Here is a 20,415-nt window from a genome sequence, read left to right on the forward strand (position 1 = left end):
GATAAAATAGAAGGAAACACATTTTAAATGTCACCTATTATGCAAATCACACTTTTTCATGTCTTTTATACATAAACATGTGTCCCCTCTGTGTAAAGAGATTCTGAAAGTTTCAGGAACAAAGACCCCCTCTCTTTTTGTCCTGATCCATTTATATAAAATCTGACCAGATTTGAGCCACTTTGTGATGTCATAATGTTTTTTTGGGTTGTGTAACCATTAGCCAACTAAGGTAACACCCACCTGCCTTATCACCTATAATCTCCTCCTAAAGTAACAGACACAGAATCAGCAATTTTGAAACAGGGCTGAAACAGGGCTAAAACAGAGGGGTTTATGGGATGCTACAATGATCTGTTTGGTATTTTCGAGCCAAACACCTATAATATAGTTTTGGAAAAATAGTATAATAGGGGACCTTTAAACCAACACTATTTAATCTTGATTATAACTAGTTATGCATATTAAAAAAATCGGTGAAAGGAAAAGAAATCCAACATAGGAGTAATGTTCCCAACAATGCTAAAATGTACGGTTTTACTTAAAGTAAGGATCCTATTTTATCATTTTGCATTAACCACACGGTTTACCTTTATCCCAGGTCTCTAAATACCAATATACTGTAAGTGAAAAAACTAATCCTGATGTGTGATAATGTTTCCCCTGTAGCTTGCATTGAGGGCGGGTAACGAAAAGGAGGAAGGTGAGACAGCGGACACAGTAGGCTGCTGCTCGTTGCGGGTCGAGCACATCAAACTGTACCCCAAGATGGACGACCAGGAGTACGTGGTAGAGTTTGACTTCTTGGGAAAGGACTCCATCCGCTACTACAACAAGATGCCCGTGGAGAAGAGGGTAAGAACTGGAAATGTGGGAATGTATGGAGAGAAGAGTTAAAAACAGAACAAATGCATTAAAGCACAAGACTGTGTGTGCATTTGACAGATATGATAATTTAGTGTTAATGAGACAAGAAGTTGCTACACTGAGAAGGATGTTTGCACAGACAGGTGATCAGGCACAAAAGCTTTCCGTCAGCACTGCCTTGGAGGGTGGTCTGTTTCCTGCTATTACCGGAGTTTAAAGACACACAAGCGCACACTTGTGCACACTTGTTCACACATACACACGCTACACATCTTTCAGTCACACATTCTTCTACAGGCCAGGGCACAGGCTACACTTCCTCTCTGCATACCCCATTCCACACTAAAGTACATTCTAAGACACATTAACCTGTTATAGACCACCAGCACTTGTCATCATGAACAACAAATATTATGGCGCCTCCATGTGGCAGAAATTTGATTGTGCATCCCCAAACACTTTGCTCCATCAATAATATCAATAATTATCATATTAATAAAAATGTTTGAGCTCCTACACTCACGAACAACAAAACATTTAGCGCATTCTGCATGCCTAAGCTGTGTCAGGGTCCCAAATTGTAATTTGATTACCTTTTATTTATTGTTTTATTAGGCCTATATTCACCACCACCTCTTCTCAAACAATGAACACAAAAGCACATATTTGAATAACATTAAATGATTATATAAAACATTTGCACACAGACAGCATCGACTCAAAATAATTCAGTTTAATTTTAAACTTCTTGAAAGTCACAATGTTTGCTTAGTGTAAGAACAGTCTCTAGAGTATCCTATGCAGTAGTAATCTTTCTGACTTTGAAAACGAAAAATGAAAAAGTCCTGCGTATGGAGATTTGTATTTACCGTAATTCCAATTTGAAAAAGGAGAAGATAAGAAGATCATTTTAAACCATATTATTATGTTATAGATCATTTCTACCAATAATGGCAGAGTATAAAACCCAATGGTGAGAAAGAGATCCACAGTTTGTTATGAATCTTAGAGCCCTGATCCACGCTGTCCATTTTTCATTTAATTTCAAACCTTTATTTAACCAGATTGGTCCCATTGAGATCATAGATCTCTTTTTCAAGGGAGAGCTGCAGCAAATAGGTTCCACATGAAACATAAAACAACATAAAACAATAAAGGACATCATACATTATATTTACAGGATACATTTACATAGTTATCGACATTTACAAGTACCCATAGTATCAAAGAGCATTTCACTTAGCCTAGCTTTAAAAACATGCAGAGGAATGAAATTGCTCAGTTTCAATTTTAGCTGTAGACTGTTCCAAGCAAGTGGAGCTGCGCACATAAAAGCTGTCTTACCTAAGACAGTCCTTGCTCTTGGCACATGTAACAACACTACATCATGCAATCCCAGACAATAGCTGCTTGCAACTCTCTGTGTTATCAGAGAGCAGATATAATACGGGAGTTTACCCAACATGGCTTTATAAATAAGCGTGTACCAATGACTGAGCCTCCTTACAGTAAGTGATGGCAAACCTGCCTTGGCATACAGGCTACAGTGATGTGTAAGTGCTTTACAATTTGTGACAAATCTCAGTGCGCTGTGATAGGCGGCATCTAACTTGTTCAGGCAATGGGCAGGTACATTCATATAGACCAGATCACCATAGTCCAGCACAGGTAAAAAGGGCACAGTGACTAGCCTTTTCCTGGCTTCAAATTAGAAACAGGACTTGTTTCTGAAAAAGAAACCTAGTCTAACCCTCAGCTTTTTAAGCAGGTTATTGACCTGAAGTTTAAAAGTGAGACAATCATCAAGCCAGATACCTAGGTATTTGTAACAGGCAACCACTTCAAGTTTTATTCCTTGCGTAGTAACAATATCTAAAACAGGCTCTGGTGTCTTTTTAGCTTTTGAAAAGAGCATTACCATGGTTTTCTCAACATTTAAAAGAAGCTTTAGTTCAGAGAGCTGAGTCTGAATAATGTTAAAAACAGCCTGTAATTTAACAACAGCCTCCTTAATGGAGGGACCTACACAATACATCACGGTATCGTCCGCATAAAAATGTAAGGTTGCTCCATCGACATTTTCACCTAAACTGTTGATATAGATGGAGAATAAAAGTGGACCTAAAATAGAACCTTGGGGAACACCATTTGTAATGTTTAACCACTCAGAAGACAGCCCATCAAACTGAACACATTGGGACCTTTCAGAGAGGTAGTTCACAAACCACCCTACTGCATGGCTGGATATGCCAATACTGACCAGCCTCTGCTTCAAGAAGCGATGATCGACGGTATCAAACGCTTTGGAAAGGTCAATAAATAGAGCTGCACAACTCTGCTTATTATCTAAAATACTCGCCACATCATTCACCACTTTCATTGTCGCAGTGATGGTGCTATGTTTCTCTCTGAAACCTGACTGATGTTTAGACAGGATATCATTTTTACATAAAAACTCCTTTACCTGTTCACTCACTAGGCCAGGGGTCTGCAACCTTTTTGACCAAAAGAGCCATTTTGCTCCCTTTTCCAAAAAAGATTTTTGTCTGGAGCCGCAAAACATATTTCATAGCTTGATAGCTTATAAAGTTGTATTTATTGTTATATCATAGACAAAAACTACAGTTTTGTTGCATTTATTACTTATTACATTATATACAACTGTTAACCTCTAATAAGAAACAAAGAACTCCTATAAGGAGAATTAAAAAATAATACACAGGCCTACTTTAAAATAAATTAAACACAGCACTTGGGGAGTCCTCTGCACATTTGAAGGAAAAAAAATATAATTAAAATGGGCCCACTTTGAAATAAATAAAACATATAGCTGCACCCTAAAAAGAGTTAAAGGTGGGGTAGGTAATTTTGGAGAAACCAGCTCGAGTGCGCTAGAATTTGAAAATACACAACCGGAAAAAATCTGCCACTTCCTTACAGAGCCCCTCCTCCAACACACACGAACGCACACATGACCAATGAGGGCACGAGATAAGTTTGTGCACAGATGGAAGGCTGACAGGCAGGTAGGCCATCCAGTTATTTTAGCCGGGCCGGCTAAAATAATTGGTCGTGCTTTTTACAGCGCTACGGCTTCCACAGAATTTTTTTTTAATGTATTTATTGTCAAAGCATTTAATATATTCATTGCTATCGGGACGTTAAGAGCATTCCATGGAATATAACAAAAAGTGTTTTCTGAAATAAATTACATACCCCATTGAATTATGACTGAAGATCGTCAGCTGTCTTCCTCTTCCGTTTTTCTCCTCGATACGTAAAGGCTGCAGCACCTTTGACAACTTCTCTCTACATATCAAACATACCGGTAAACCAGCATCGTTTGCTGTGAAAGCATATAACTCTGTCCACGCAGAATTAAATCCTGTGTTCCTCCGGTACTTTTCTTTTCTTTGATTTATCCATAGTTCGCTCATCGAGCCGGGGGTCAGGTTATTCGCCTGCAAGAAAAGGCGCTGGCGCGGGACCGTAGCAGGATGTGACGCATATTTTAGTTGACCTAATTAAAACCGTTTAGTTTTTTATTTATGTGTCACAGTATCACCTCAAAATACAAGATACGAAACATTTTCAACCATGCAACAAAATATAAATAGTCCTACAAATACTTTTATTTTATTTCCTTCTTATTTTTGTCTAAGCTCAAGGGAGCCAGAGCGGAGGGCTTAAAGAGCCGCATGCGGCTCGAGAGCCGCGGGTTGCCGACCCCTGCACTAGGCGTTCAAGAACCTTAGCCAGAACTGACAATTTAGAGATGGGCCTATAATTATTTAAAATAGTTGCCTCCCCTCCTTTTAGTAAAGGCAGGACATAAGCTGACTTCCATATTTTTGGAATTGTGTTTGTGCTGAGGGAGAGGTTAAAAAGAGAAGTAAGAGGTGGAGCAATAAAATCTGCAGCTATCTTTAAAAAGAAAGGTTCTACGTTGTCCGGGCCAGCCGGTTTCTTAGGATCTAACTTGGATAAGGCTTCATGAACAACATCAATAGTAAAAGGAGTAAAACTGAAAGGGTTTTCCAGATCACATTGTTCAGAGTCCAGCATGTGAAGACAATCAGCAGAAGCTTTAATGTAAAACATATTAACAAATGCATACTCAATGACCATTAGAAAGGTAAAAGGTTTTGCAACAAAAGAAAAACGAGACTTGCTTCTGAAGTAAAATCAAATAAAAGCTGTTGCTTCTTTGTTCTTGGTGTGGAAGGCACTTTAGTCTCAAGTGTCAAATTAAAGTGATATCATGCTAAAACAATCTTTGCCAACTTCCTTTCAGGTTTTTAAAAACCTCCAGCTGTTCCTGGAGAACAAGCAGCCTGAGGATGACCTCTTTGACAGGCTGAATGTAAGAAACACACACATGAAGAATATCCGCCCTCTGGGCTTCAGTCTAAGTGATCTGTTTAGATTCCTGTAACACTTGTATGACTCGGTTTCCTCTGCTTCTCCTAACTACACCCCTTTTCCCTCTTTTCTTTCTCTGTGTCTCCTGCAGACTTCTATTCTGAATAAGCACTTACAGGAGCTGATGGATGGTCTGACAGCCAAGGTCTTTCGTACCTACAACGCCTCCATCACCTTGCAGCAGCAGCTGAAGGAACTTGCCTGCCGTGAGTAACAGCAGCTTCAGACAGTCACATGCAGCTCACTTGAATGTCACCGCAGTGCTTAAGCTCCTGAGAGTTTATCAACATTGTCTGGCAATTATACCAACACTAGATAGTTTGAATTTCTGCATTGTCAAGTGTAGGACAAACAGGTACGATATGAATTTACAAAAAATATTTGTGATGTGCTTTAATGTACTAAAAATGGTTTAAGAAGAAGAGGGGTTGTAGGAGAAGAGATGAGATGAGGAGAAGGTGGGACTTTGAATGCTATATTTCGACAGATCTTTTCATAATTACATTTACAACAGGGCTGGTAACTGTAATTTAGTGTACTAAATTAAGACTTATTGTTCCTTTAAACATTTGGGTCAGTGATTTCAAAATTGCAATAATTTGATGATACTTCTCCTACCCTGTTGTGTAATTGTTGGGTCTCCAGCTGAGGACAGCCTTCCTGCTAAAGTCCTGTCGTACAACCGTGCCAACCGGGCGGTGGCCATCCTCTGTAACCACCAGAGAGCTCCGCCCAAAACGTTTGAGAAGTCCATGCAAAACCTTCAGACCAAGGTAAACACCTGTGTTCCACCTTTCTTCGGTTTTGTTGTTACGCCACAAACTATGATGCCTCTGTGTTGTCATGGTTGCCTTGGGAGTATATTGGGATTATTTCGTCATCATAAAAAATATGGATTTTACCTCTCTACGTGATGCTGATTATCTACGTTACTCAGCGTTTGTTTGTTGTGATTGCAGATTATCTACGTTACTCAGCGTTTGTTTGTTGTGATGCAGATTATCTACGTTACTGAGTGTTTGTTTGTTGTGAGTGCAGATTGACGAGAAGCAGAATCAACTGTCAGCCGCCAGGAAGCAGCTAAAAGCTGCCAAGTCTGATCACAAGGCTTCGCATGATGACAAGAGCAGAAAGTAAGTCTGATCAACGCTCAACAGTGTGAGACTATCATGGTATTATCTGTTACTTACGTTAATGTGATGTGTCTGAATAGACTCCCAGACATCATTATGTTTAGGACATCTGTTATTTCACGCCATTTCTGTATTTATTCCTTTCTCTGTTTCTTTGTTTCTCTACCTGTATACATATCTGTTTTTCTCTCTGTATGATTTTCTGTATCTATCTTTATTCCTCCTTCTGTCTGTGTCTCTCTCAGGATCCTGGAGATGAAGCGTAAGGCCGTCGAGAGGATAGAGGAGCAGCTGATGAAGCTCCAGGTTCAGGCCACAGACAGAGAGGAGAACAAGCAGATCTCTCTGGGCACATCAAAGCTCAACTACCTGGATCCACGCATCTCTGTCGCATGGTATTTATGTAGCACTGCAGTAGCTGTTTAACTCTGTTAACCACTAACTATTATTGACAGGAGTTACTACTGTAAATAATAACAAGCTGTTACATTATATGAGTACGCACTTACTGTTTATTAAGTCAGCTTTCTCTGGGTGGGTGAGTGCGCTGGGTGCATATCTACCTTGGGGACAGAAAGGCAGGAAATGCTCTTGCATTGTAGGAAAAGGAGCAGCACAAGCAAAAAAGCTAACGGCTGCAAAAGGAAAATAAGAGGAAGAAAAGCGTGAGCTTCAGGAACAATGGGGTTTGTTTCTGAAAGCCAGGGAGCGTCCCCAAACAGCGCTCTTTCCTCCATGTGGGAAGTCAATGAGGAGCTGTCTGTGGCTGAATGGAGGGCCAGGCCACAGAGAGGGGGAACAGTGGTCAGCCCTTTCTAACCCGTGCCCCACAGCTATTTTTGGAAGGCCACCTCCTCATGCACAATGGATACAGGAATGCTCCGTGTTTTGCCTGATTGTAAGGCGAAAGGGATGGGGTCCCCCTTTGTAGGGTGGTGCATGGGAACTTACATCTACACTGTAGTGGTATGTGTGAATGTGTGTAATAGAGATGAAAACATTGAGTTTAATCAGGTTGACTGCTAGCAGGGCGGATGTATTATTATGTTGAAAATGCTTAAACATGCTGCTGTCCTTGCTAGCAAAGTTGACTTAACTGTTGAAAAACCTGATTCAATTAGTAATGTTAATATTTCTCAATATCACCTCTATAGTAAAGTACATGTGCTAACTGAATGAAGATGAATTATGTGGATTTAAGTTTAGCAAGCTTAACAAAAGTTGAATTCATGGAAAAAACATGCAAGACAGTCAGAACTAAAAAGTAAGTATGAATATAAATTCATTGAAATAGTCATAAGTCAAGAGGTAGTTATTTATATTTAAATTAGGAACCCGAACCTTAGCTCTTATATAATCACTTGTTATGAGTACCTGCTTCATTTCTACTATTAACACTGGACTCAAAAGCTAAAATTAAATGTCTTTGATATTTTTCTTTAGTGACCACATTACATGAAAAAGTTAAACACATTTCTCAGTTTGAAATCTATGGAGTGTAACATCAGTATTTGTTTGCTGCGTATCTTGGTGCATAAGACCCGAGTATAGCTATGATGCTGCTAACTTTTAAAACAGAGAAGTCACTTGTGGTCCCTGCTCGCCCTTTGTATGGTTTGGCATAATAGACAGTAGGACAGTGGCGAGAGAGTGATGAATAATGGTCCGTCCAGTCAGGCTCCAGAAAAAATTGAGTAAACAAGTGCTTCTCAACTAATATGTTCAGAAAAACCAACAGGCCTTTTGTTTATTTGTTTGGTCCAACTGTATACAACACAAAGAAAAAGTCAGAAAAGGCATTACATACAAATAAATTACGTGTCCATGTCGAAAACAGATTTGACTTAAACGGCAACGGTGGATATTATATGACAGCCAAATTATGAGTTGCTTTAAATTGTTGCCACCAACCTGCCACAGGGAAGCATTTTCCCCTTTTCTTTAATAAGGGTGACAGTAGACAGTGTACCCTATGCTAAAGGACATAAGTAGAAATTAAAGCAACTTTCCTTTGCATAAAGAGAAATCAAACACTGTTTATGGCTGGCTGCAACTTACATTACATTTCATTTAGCTGACGCTTTTATCCAAAGCGACTTACAATTACCAATTACAGGGACATTCTCCCTGGAGTAACTAAGGACTAAGTGCCTTACTCAAGGGCACACTAGTGTTCCTGGCGGGATTTGAACTCACAACCTTCCGATCATCAGCCCACCTCACTATCCATTAGACCACCACTATCCCACTTACATAATTATGTGTAATTTCACTCAGTTAAAAAAAAAAGATTGAATCAAAGTTTTATTGAAAATTAGAGAAGATATCACACTGATATAGTAAAAGAAACTGGGGATTTTCCCCCAGTTCAATACAAAAGTAGTAAACAAGAAATGGTCACTAATGAAGTCCCAACAACATTAATGCAATGCACATGGGCCGAGTAGTTGAAGATTTTCAGTCACAACTGGCTCCCTGTCACTTCTTAATTGATTTTTTAACTGACTAATGAGCAGTGTTGCAGCCAGTGAGTGGATAAGCTCAATATCTTTTCTGTCTTTAACTGGTCCGTCTTCCCTCCTCTCCAGGTGCAAGAAATGGGACGTTCCCATCGAGAAGATCTACAACAAAACCCAGAGAGAGAAGTTTGCCTGGGCGCTTGACATGGCTGAGAAAGACTATGAGTTTTAAACATGCTTGATGTTTTTACCTTATTTTAACATGCCTTTGATTGTAGAGATGGTTTGTAGTTGATGTCAAATGACTCCACTGTGTGGTTACTGCAGGGCTGTGAAGGAGGAGGCTTTGTTGCAGCTGCTACCACCGTTTAATAATTGTGCTGTATATATATGGATTTGTTTGTGAATATAGGAAAATAACTTCACAACCATTTGACCAAGCCAAATGGCACATACAAATGACAGTAGTGTGTATGTAGCTGCAGCTATCTGCCCATAATAAAACCCCTATGAACACATTAGTATTATCTTTTGTCAGACATGACTGTACTGAAATTTGTAAGCCATCGGAAATATTGAGACATTCTATATTCTCATAGAATAATGAAATAATAAATGTTTGTATGGGAGATTGTGAGGGACAACATGAAAGACAGTAGGATGAATTTCAATTTATGTAATCGTGTGAAAGATTGGTACAATAAAAGGACAGACTGATGACAGCGTGAAGAATAGAAACCCTAGCACTATGATAATATAATTATTAGCACACAGAACGTCATCTTACTTTCCATTTAATTTAATTTTGCTGTTTATTTCAGGGATGTACATATGTTTTGTCCTTTTTCAGTAACTATGATTCAGTGTTTTTTAAAACGTGTGCTGTATGCATTGTCCAAAAGAAGCTCTTCATTGCCTATATGCAACTTGTGTGTGTCTGTTTCCACAGTTTTACAATGGTGACATTCCTCTTGGTTACTTGAAACAGCTGTAGTACAGGATCATGTCTTTTGTACTAGAGCTAAAAGAGACAGAGACGCTTTTCTAAAGAGGTATGTGGATTTTGCCAAAAAGAAATCACAGCTTGTCTATCAGAGTGTCCTCGTTAATTTCCAAATGTGAATGGATATAACAACTTTTGTCATTAATATTTCTTGGTATTTGATCATTTATCACACAGCGATGGGTTGGATGCTTATTTTGTTTGGGCTTTGTAGTTTTCAGAATAAAACATCGACCTTGTATTTTTTGTCCTTGTGTTGTCCTTTTATACATTTATATGGATTGAAACAAAACAAACTTTTTCTTTGGAGCCCCCCCAACACAAATAGTCAGGCTCAGTGGCGGCGCCAGAGATTTATTTTGGGGGTGCTGTGGGGTAGCTTGACGTTTCATAGAGGGTGCTCAAACATTTAGGGTTTCCCATTAATGTACCGGTCGCTACAGTGGAATTTTCTACTACAACAATCCCCATGCAAATACACAGTGTACCCGCGACAGTTACAGTGAAGGCTTGATAATCAGCTCACGGCATATAGGTGTAAGCAGGGGTAAAGTGCTATTTTTATAGGTGGTGTGTGGACCACATAGGGGGGGTCCGGGAGCATGCTCCCCGGGAAGATTTATTTTTAAATATTGAAGTTAAATGCATCAATCTGGTGCACTTTGAGAGCAAAATGAAGCGATCTATGGATACCTCTCTCAACACCCATATGAAACAGAACTGTAAACAGATTTACTTTTTCTTTATGGATATTTTACAAATCACCCTTTTAAACTTTATTCTTGTTTACTGTCATATAGTATTTTATACCTGTTTTTCATTTATTCTCTTATTGTTTTATAACTATAATGATCATATAAACGTGTGCCTTGGAAATAATTATTTACATTAATGGTGACCAAAACATTTGAGACCCACTGAGATAACACTGAGAGAGTCCTTTAGCTCACTGAGTCTCTCAGTCTGACAGGAGAGGACTCTCCTCCACTTTGTTGTTGAAAAAACTCCTTATATCCGTTAGCGTAGCTCGCTAGCACCAGAAGCTAACAACAACAATCTCCGGTACCGGTGCGCTCTCTCTCTCTCTCGCGCGCACACAAAATGGCTCGTTCCACACACACAGAGCCGAGCTTTAATGAAACACAGAGACCCAGACGTAATAGTACTGTACTGTATCATATTATTTTCGAATCAATAATTTTTCAAATTATGATTTTCTTTTTTTTCTTTTTTTTTTAATAACCATTTTTCCTCCTGGTCTCTCGTGCCCCCCCTGGCATGCCTCTGCGCCCCCCACTTTGAGAACCACTACCCTAAATGAATGTAATAACGAAACCAATGACTGGCTGGTATTGGTGGTACTGATGTTGCATTAAATTACAGTATTTGTTACAGGGGCGGATAGCTACAAAGCTACCTGTTAAGTTGACATATTGTGATGTTAGGTTGAGGAGTGAGCTTATTATGAAGTACAGTATCAGCACTCAGCAGTATCAGAAGGTCTGCTTCTTTAAGAGGCCGACAACAGGCTCTCCTACTGAAGGCATGAGATGCGTCAAGCCAACGGGTGACACGCAAGATTACCGGAAGTAAGCTAATTGTATGAAATTAAAAGAACCAAATTAAAAGCACATAATTAACACCAGCAAGAAAAATTGAAAATATCAAACGTTAACATACTTCTTGGAAAGGGGTCAAAAAGGGGCTTTCCAAATGTACTGATGTAAAAAGTACAATTTGTATCTTTGTAATGAAGTGGAGTAGAAGTATTTGGTAGCAGAAAATTGAAATACTCAACTTGTCTCAAACGCCAGACTTAAATGACCCAAGCCAAAAATAACTAAACTGATATACCATATACTGATAGCAAGAGTCGTGATACTGTTTTTGTTAGTCAAAGTGTACTCAAGTACAGTACTTAAGTACCATTTTGAGATACTTGTACTGTACTTGAGTATTTAAATGTTTTTGCTACTTTGTACTACCCCACAACAAATCAGAAGTATATAGCGTATCTTTATTCCACTGCAATTATTTTATACCTTTAGTTACTTTGCAGATTTGGACTAATAAAGTGAAGTATAAACAACAATTGAATAAGACTTAGTTAAACCTGGAGTAACACAAGCCACCCTGCAGTATACAAAGTATTTAAAAATAGCTGCACCTTTACGAGCTTTGATAAACAAATTAATGCATCAATAATTATAATCAAAACATTTCATATTATACTCAAATGGGCCAATCTGCATAATGAGTAATTTTACTTTTGGTACTTAAAGGTGGGGTATGTAATTTATTTCAGAAACACTTTTTGTTATATTCCATGGAATGCTCTTAACATCCCGATAGCAATGAATATATGAAATGCTTTAACAATAAATACATAAATTCATCTGTGGAAGCCGTGGCGCTGTAAAAGGTACGACCAATCATCTGAGCCGGCCCGGCTAAAATAACTGGATGGCCTACCTGCCTGTCAGCCTTCCATCTCGTGCACAAACTTATCTCGTGCCCTCATTGGTCATGTGCACGTTCGTGTGTGTTGGAGGAGGGGCTCTGTAAGGAAGTGGCAGATTTTTTCCGGTTGTGTATTTTCAAATTCTAGCGCACTCGAGCTGGTTTCTCCAAAATTACCTACCCCACCTTTAAGTTAAAATTGTATGCCAATATGTTTGAACTTTTACTTGAGTAACATTTTGAATGCAGTACTATGACTTTTAAAAGAGTATTCCTAGAGTTTAGTACTTTTACTTAAGTACAATATCTGAGTACTTATTCTTCTTTTAGATAAGACAAGATATGATGCATGATGAATCAGAATCTGCAAAGGGTTCAGTTTTCTCATTCTCAACAGTAGGCTAAACAAGTTCCTCGATACGACTTTTATTGTGAAAACCCGCAGCGGAAGCCTGGTTTCTGACTCTGGCCAGAGTGATGCTGGTTGGGGGGGGGAAGGGCCTGAAGAGCTGGATCTGAGAGCAGACAAACTTGCGTAGTCTCTCCACGGTCCTCGCTGTCTGCCTGCCTCTCTCTATGGACGGCTGGAGGGCACAAGAGGAAACGGGGATTGTTGTCGTCGGGACCGCAGCGCTTTTCCAGGGCCCAGCTATGATTTAATCTTGGAAAACTGGGGTGTGTGGGGGGAAAAGAAGAAGGAGAAAACCGACGGGAGCGTGAGAGGAGATGTGCGGTCGGGCCGAGATTGCGGCGGTAGGTACAGCACAGCAGCCGACGTGTTGTTTTCTAGTTTAGCTGAAAAGAGAGAGGGGGAACATTTCAGAATAGCTACTGCTACCTGCTCCCCTTTTTTCAGGTTTAAAAACCCCACTGTGATAATTCCTTGTGGCCCAGCGAAATGCTAGCTCACACCGGCCCCATTTCCACGCTGTGAAAATAGCCTTCTTGTTATCCCACTCTCTGCTGCCATTCGCCTACAGCTTTATTCACAGTAACGTGAAGCTGCTTAAATCCAAAAGGAAACTTTCTTTTCCCTGTGGGACGGACGGCAGCAGGTTACAGGCCTGTTGTTGGTGTTAGAAATCAGTCTAAATTCGATTAAACCTCCCCGCTGCTAATGTAGGATTAAAGGTGCAATCATGTTGGTGAGAAAGTTAAATCATCTTAAATCAACACGTTTTCTCCTTTCTCGCCTGATGTTTTAATGTTGCATCTGTCATGTATTGACTGTTAATGATAAATCAGTTTCTTTTGGGATTTAATACTGTACTTAGTGTTGAGTAACCTTATACATAACCCACCCTAAAATCAATACCATCCTATATGTTATGAAATGTTATCGGCCTACTTTACTCACAGTTTTATTTCGCTTTAAAACAAAACTATTACATAGCCTGAGGAGATGCTTTCTATATGCTTATTTATGTACCAAATTATGTGCTTATTTTCTCTGGGTTTTTCAGTTTGATCCCAATTATGACATAACCTGAAATCAGTCCATATTTATGTAAAACAAGCAATGTGAACCTTTCATAAAAAAATTATATTAAAATCTTTATTTATGTAATGTCGAACTATTTTACAGTATTACAGTATTTTAATCCCTGGTAGCATTCAGAAATTAGTGTAAAATGTCATCTTTTTTGTCAGAAATGCCTCTATTCCAAAAAGTAGAATGATCACTCACAATATATTTGGGTTGAATATGATTTTATGAATGAGCATATTTCAGGCTTAATGCCTCTAATGGCCAACTTTACATATCTTTCAAAATATGCGTAGAAAAAAAAACTATATTTGTAGAAAATATGTGTTTTTACAGGAAGATTAAATGTATTTAAAATGTCTAATAATCTGTTTTCTCTCATACACTGTTGACATCTTGTCTGCAAGTGCATAAACAAGTGCTGCATATGTACGGTGAAGTTTCCAGTATTATTTAAAACGGGCCCCCCTGACAGGCAATACTGCCAATGTGTGTGTGAATTACTGAGAAGTCCCTTGTGAATTGTTGTTTCATGCTCCCGCCCCCCTCCGCTTCTTCTGCTGTAGGTATCCCTAGGCCTGGACTGAGCAGATTGTTCTAAAAGGAAACGGACAACAAACAGGGGAAGTGAACATGGCGGGGACCTCAGGCTTCTTTTCAAACGGACCCGTCCCGTGGATGGACAACGACACAGAGATGAACAACCTGTACCGAGACCTGGAGCTCGGGACAGTACTGACACTGTTTTATTCTAAGAAGTCCCAGCGGCCAGAGAGGCGGACATTTCAAGTCAAGCTGGAGACCAGGACTATTATCTGGACTCGTGGCACGGACAAAATAGAGGGAGAGGGTGAGTACTGTGCAGACACAAACATACACACAAACAGGTAGTCATGCTCCAGACTGCTGTTTATAAATGAGAAGGTATTCATGCCTTAACTGGTTGGTTTACATACACTCAGGAATATGGAAAGTACACAGTGTTGTGAGCTTGTTTGAATGGCACACAAAATACCTGGTTAGTGCTGGCGACATGATGGGGAATGATGTTACATAGAACAAAAGGACTTGGTGAAACTAAATATCACTCTCTGACTTAGTGCATTAATAATTGCGACCACAAGTTATTTACATGCTGTAAAATTTGAAGAAATAGGAATTGTTAATGTGGAAAGGAAAGGAAAGGAAAAGGTAAACAAGTCAATTCAAGACCGCCTCACAACAACACCATTGTTTATTATTAAAACAGGAAAGATTATATTACAATATTACTCTGATTAGCTCCTGAAAGTATTCCATCTCAATTAAAAGCATAGGATTATAAAATATATGGACAGCACAGCTGTGAATCTTGGCAGACATAAAAGGAAATGCCGCTGTTGTCCAGCAGTGGATAAATCACATCTCTGGTATAAATGCAGGGTCGACTACAGGAAGAAAGTACAAATCCTGCAACTCTTTTTTTACATTAAAATTAATATACTGTAGTTTACCAGGAATCTGAAATTCAGGTTAATCTTCAACCAAACAGCCCGTCATACTGAGGACACGCAGGCCTTCAGTGAGTTGTTAAGTCGTCTGTCTCTCGGTAGCAGGATGCCTTGTGCACAGCTGCACTCTGCTCCGGATGCAGCAAAAAGAGCATAAAAAACGGTTTTTTTCACACAGCGGTATCATCTTCTCTGCTCACACATGAGCTCATAGCTGCAATTTGATACTACTGGAGAGGTGAAATTGGCCCAAGCGGCTCATTAATGTACATAAATAGAATATGAAGGGTTTTACTGGAAGTGTGTGATCATTTGAGAACATTTTGGCCCGCTGTACTTACCCCTTATCGATGGCAGTGTGAGAGTGATGTGCATTAGCTGTGGAAACGGCTCTCTAGTTCGTTTCCAAATACAACATTCTGAGAAGCTTTTTGTTTTTTAATCAAAGTGGATTTTCCATGTTTTCACACCCAGATTTATTTATTTGTTGAGATCTTTTCTGCTTGTTTTTTGCTCATATGTTGGCCTATCTTACTCAACTTGTGTATATATTGTGACACAATAAGATGTATGTCTGGCTTGACAGAGCAGGATGTGGTCTTGCAGAATAAATGGTGATAACAGACGTGTTAAGAGTGTTTGCATGTTATAAAACACAAAGGCTGGATACTTAACACGACCAAACTCCACATAATGCCGCACGTGAGTGTTTGTTTGTTTTGATGCTGGCAAGACTGTAGTTAAACATCTCACAGGTCTATTGTACATTCACTGAATTCCCAGAGGACGAGAGCAAACTTCTGTTTTCCAGTGTATGTTACTGATAATAAAGTAAAACACACATGACTCAGAATCATGTTTGAATGGTGACACATGTTTTTGCTGTTTCATCCTCCTGACAGTAAACAGACACATACTTTACTAAATTCATTCAATTCAATAATAAATAATAGTGCAAGAAGTCTATATACATGTAAATAGAATATGATATGAACAGAATATGAAATTAAATAATGTACATTAAGACAAAATTAAATGTGGTTTATTGCGGCGATAACTATTTATATGAATAGGTAGATTGTAAAAGAGCCTTTTCTGGGATTTCTTTTATGAATGAGCTTCCACTTTACACTCTCAAGCTATAATTAACTTTGCTGCTCTGGTAGTGATACCTCCCATCTTGTTCCGTGGAGCCCACCACATCGTCAGATCCTCTTATGTTTACAAATCGTTTTCATGTCAAACAAAGACTGCAGGAGCTGATTCCACTGCCTAGCACTGCTTAAGTTTAACGCCACAAAGTAGCTATCCGATGAATAACTCTGGTTGTATTTGGCCATGATGCAGAGGGATGGACGATATAGTATCTGTGATTATTAGGAGCACTCAAAATAAGTAAATTGAGGAAAAATGGTGGTGATAATTTTTGAACCTCTTCACATGAGTGACTTAAAAAGCCTTCTAGCTTGATATTACGGTTAAGAAGTGAAAAATATAGCGTGATTTATTTTTGAAAAAAATTAAGAAATGATCAAGGCAGAAAGAACAGACGCACTGTTGATATTGTTTTTTACGATTTGTTCAATCAAAATAGTTGTTTTCACTAAAAGAGATATATGTCCTGCTTTAAAAGTATTTGGTTCCCAGCTAAATGTAAGGTACAGTCAGTCCAGTATGTTTCGTGCCATTGGAAGACCTTTTAAAGCTTATTTTGATGATCCATGAGATAATATCATGTACTGCGACTGTTTTGGCGAGGGTAAACATAACATGAAATTCTCTTATTGTCCAAGGTCTAATGAGCAGTACTGGTATTTTGATGATTAACATAGCTTTACATAAATGAAGAATTTGCCTTAAGTACATTTAGCTATATAACAGTAATTCCAAAATCCAAAATATCTTCTCGGCGTAAAGCTATATTTTTCTTCTGTGAGGTGATTTTTCCTTCTGTAAAATGTCCCACTTAGTTTGTATCTCGTTCGTAGTTCTTTAAAAAACACATCTAAGATATCCATATCAAGATTTCTTTTGTGGTTAAGTGTTAACCAATTAATTTTTTTATTTTCTTTAATATCGCCCTTAATAAAATAAGTCAGGCTGAGCACATCATATATGTTACAAGAATATAAAATGACAAATACCCTGATATATTATGCAAACAATCTTAAACAGGACAAGGAGAACGTTGTTTATATGGTATACAATACGTTTACAGTTCTTCGTGAATGTGCGTGACAAGAACCTGAATTGTGTTGAGCACCTTTTATAATGTTACAGAAACACATGTCATTGATGAATATGGGCCTGAATGTGGCTCTGTGTTCACATTTCAACAACACTTCTCTGGAAAAGCAGTGAATAAGAACTCAGTCTGTATTTCCAAGTCACACTCAGAGCTCTGTTAGACCCCGACTCACACTGAGTGTCCCCTGCAGAACTAACCCAACAAACAACTAGGACAGCTAAATTACAGACAACAGATTTCCCCCACAGCTTTGAGTCATGATGGCATGCAACAACTCCTGTAAAACAGATCTGCTAATGTCGCAGTAGCATATCCTCTCTCATATAACTGTAATAGTTGATCATTCTGAAGATTAATGGCTTTATATTACGAGACTATTAGTCGATCAATTGATTTGGTGATCATTGGCTAAAAATTAATTAGAACTTCTCAGTTGTATTGGCTGTTTATCTTTGTTTCATGTCGTTGTAAACCCTAATCTGTGGACTGTGACACCGGGATTAACACTTTTACCCCAGTGTTTTACAATCTATATACTTAATGATTGATTGAGACAATAGTCTGCAGATTTGCCAATTAAATACCTCTTTGCTCCCCCCTCCCTGCTCACTATATAGATACATATTCTAAGGTAACAGTTTCAAGTGATTATACAGTCAAAGTAAAACAGAACAATTGTATTCCATTTCTGTGAATAGTTATTTATAACGTTAACATTTCACAATAATAGATATTAAATGTCAGCTTTTTCCTGGACCTTTCTTTAGAAATTAACATTGTAATGAATTAATTTACCTTCTTGTAATATTGTCAATGTGGGTTGAATTCCCAGCACACATCTGTCATTTCTGAGGCTGTCATCTAAGCTGCTCTTTCCATACCTCCCACAAAAGTCTGATGTCATTTCCGAATGACACACTTGGCTGTCAGCCCAGGTTTTTGTGATAAATATATCGACTAATTAGTTAGATATTAGCCTGCAGGCATCAGAATGCACTTTAAAAATGGTTTATATCTGTAGGAAAACATTGATGTAAAGATTAGATTGTGACTGGAGAACATGAGCGGTTCCACAGCTGACTTGCTCCATTTGAAATTTGTTGGAAGGGGAACACAATCCATGTTTTTTTAGCAGGGGGGGAAATCCTCTGTCTAACTTTTACCGACATGATTTCAAAGGAGCTGATATGGATCAGCTGACGTGTGAACACACACTGAAACATTTTCACGGCGCTGGGTTGCACAGGCGATGAAAATTGCAATATGAATGTCTTTATCAGCTTCAGTCTAATGTTAGAAAATATACAGTAAAGCTTTTTATATATTCTGTGTTTAAACATTTAAAGTAGCTATGGCTGTAACTAATGATTATTTTCATTATTGGTTAACCTGTTTATCTATTTTCTACGATTAAATTAATTGTAAGACTAAAATCTAAATTTTGTGAAACTAACACGATAAGCATTAAAATAAGTGAAAAATATGAGTAAATAAGTTTACTTTTTTTAGGCAAACAGAACATTGTGGTCTGCATTTGCATTCATCACAGTCCCTTCAGATGCTCACATTTAGGAAACTGGAATTTGGAAAGGTTTTGACATTTTTCCCTGATTAAAGACTCAAATAAAGAATACCAAAACAGTAAAAAGAAATGAACATGACCAACGGTTAAGCCAGAGTTTCCGTTAGAATTCTTTTTTGCCGGTCAATATGTCCGTTAAAGTTTAAATCTTCCGGACAAAATGAGAAAAGTGCCGGTCAAAGGTCTTCTTTGTTATTTATTGAGCTTTAAAACAAATTGATATGATTCGATATTAAACAAACTAATTATAGTAGATTAACTACATTATTCAAAAGTGTACAGTAACTTATAATAACACGGATAAACGGAGCGCTCTCTCTCTCTCCTGACAGCCCGTCAGTATCATGCAGCTCGCGGATCCAGTAATGAGTGACCCGACAGTAAAAATATACATATCTATGACTAGTTTAGGTAGTTTGAGAGGTAATTAAAATAGCTACGTGTGATATTCTAACCTGAAGTGTGTGTTTTGCTCCGCACACCGCTGCAGGTGATCATGCAGAGCTGCGTATCGACTCGTCAGCAGCAGCCGATCTCTCTCTCCCGTCAGATTAGACTTCACTCGCGTTTATGTCCATATCGATCAGATCTAGCTAGTTCTAGCTTATGATATGACTACCTGCTTATTAAAAGACACCTAAACAATAAGCATCGCTATGCAACCGGGTGAGGCCGCAAAGTATAGCGCAGCATTATGCATTTGTTTACATGCCCACCGGAACCCTGAGGCATTACCAACAGATCAACGCACAATCAACCCATACAGGACATCTCTTTCTCCACATTAAGTGTTAGACATTAGAATTGACTATTCTTGTCTGTCACATAAGTGGCGCAACTGATGCTGTATTGTGCTAAGGGGAAATTATTTTGACCGGAGAGATTTAGATTTGCCGGTCTTCAGCATATTTTACCGGTCAAAGTCAAAGCACAAGATCATTTATTGTACTCTTTTGTATGTCTGTATATGTTTAGACATTTAACATGTGAAAAGCTCCCAAGTAATGAATCCGCAAATCAGCTATTGAATAGCCAGTAATATCTGACAATGTAAGATAAAACCCAGCCCTGGCAAGGAGTGATATAAAAAGTGTGAAAGACAGGATGGAGTAAGGAGGAAGTGTGCTGCAGGATACCTCCTCTCATCTCCTTTGGTAAGGATACACCTCTGGCTATCTCTTTATTTCCTGCATCTGTCTGAGGCTGCCTGCAAATAGTTTGACTTAAATGTCAAAGTGTTGTCTAACACCTGAACCTGTCAGAGC

The 20,415-nt window shown here is 38.6% G+C and overlaps 2 protein-coding genes across 4 annotated transcripts in view; both read left to right on the forward strand.

The window, feature by feature from the left end:
* The window catches only part of top1 (DNA topoisomerase I), a 20,257-nt gene extending 10,132 nt beyond the window's left edge, over positions 1 to 10,125 (forward strand). The window contains exons 16-22 of the mRNA XM_034126467.1: positions 670 to 855; positions 5,162 to 5,230; positions 5,381 to 5,495; positions 5,935 to 6,062; positions 6,328 to 6,422; positions 6,668 to 6,817; positions 9,011 to 10,125. Coding sequence (XP_033982358.1) covers positions 670 to 855; positions 5,162 to 5,230; positions 5,381 to 5,495; positions 5,935 to 6,062; positions 6,328 to 6,422; positions 6,668 to 6,817; positions 9,011 to 9,113 — 846 coding nt within the window. The 3' untranslated portion in view covers positions 9,114 to 10,125. The remainder of the gene's footprint in view (positions 1 to 669; positions 856 to 5,161; positions 5,231 to 5,380; positions 5,496 to 5,934; positions 6,063 to 6,327; positions 6,423 to 6,667; positions 6,818 to 9,010) is intronic.
* Positions 10,126 to 12,840: 2,715 nt separating this feature from the next.
* The window catches only part of plcg1 (phospholipase C, gamma 1), a 29,746-nt gene continuing 22,171 nt past the window's right edge, over positions 12,841 to 20,415 (forward strand). For 2 of the 3 annotated variants that reach the window (XM_034126672.1, XM_034126674.1), the window contains exons 1-2: positions 12,841 to 13,097; positions 14,397 to 14,680. In XM_034126672.1, coding sequence (XP_033982563.1) covers positions 14,464 to 14,680 — 217 coding nt within the window. In that variant the 5' untranslated portion in view covers positions 12,841 to 13,097; positions 14,397 to 14,463. Of the gene's footprint in view, positions 13,102 to 14,396; positions 14,681 to 20,415 lie in introns of all 3 variants that reach the window. The other variant, XM_034126673.1, reaches the window with a different exon arrangement.

This window comes from Trematomus bernacchii, unplaced genomic scaffold (genome assembly GCF_902827165.1).
Source record: "Trematomus bernacchii unplaced genomic scaffold, fTreBer1.1, whole genome shotgun sequence".
Lineage (NCBI taxonomy): Eukaryota > Metazoa > Chordata > Actinopteri > Perciformes > Nototheniidae > Trematomus > Trematomus bernacchii.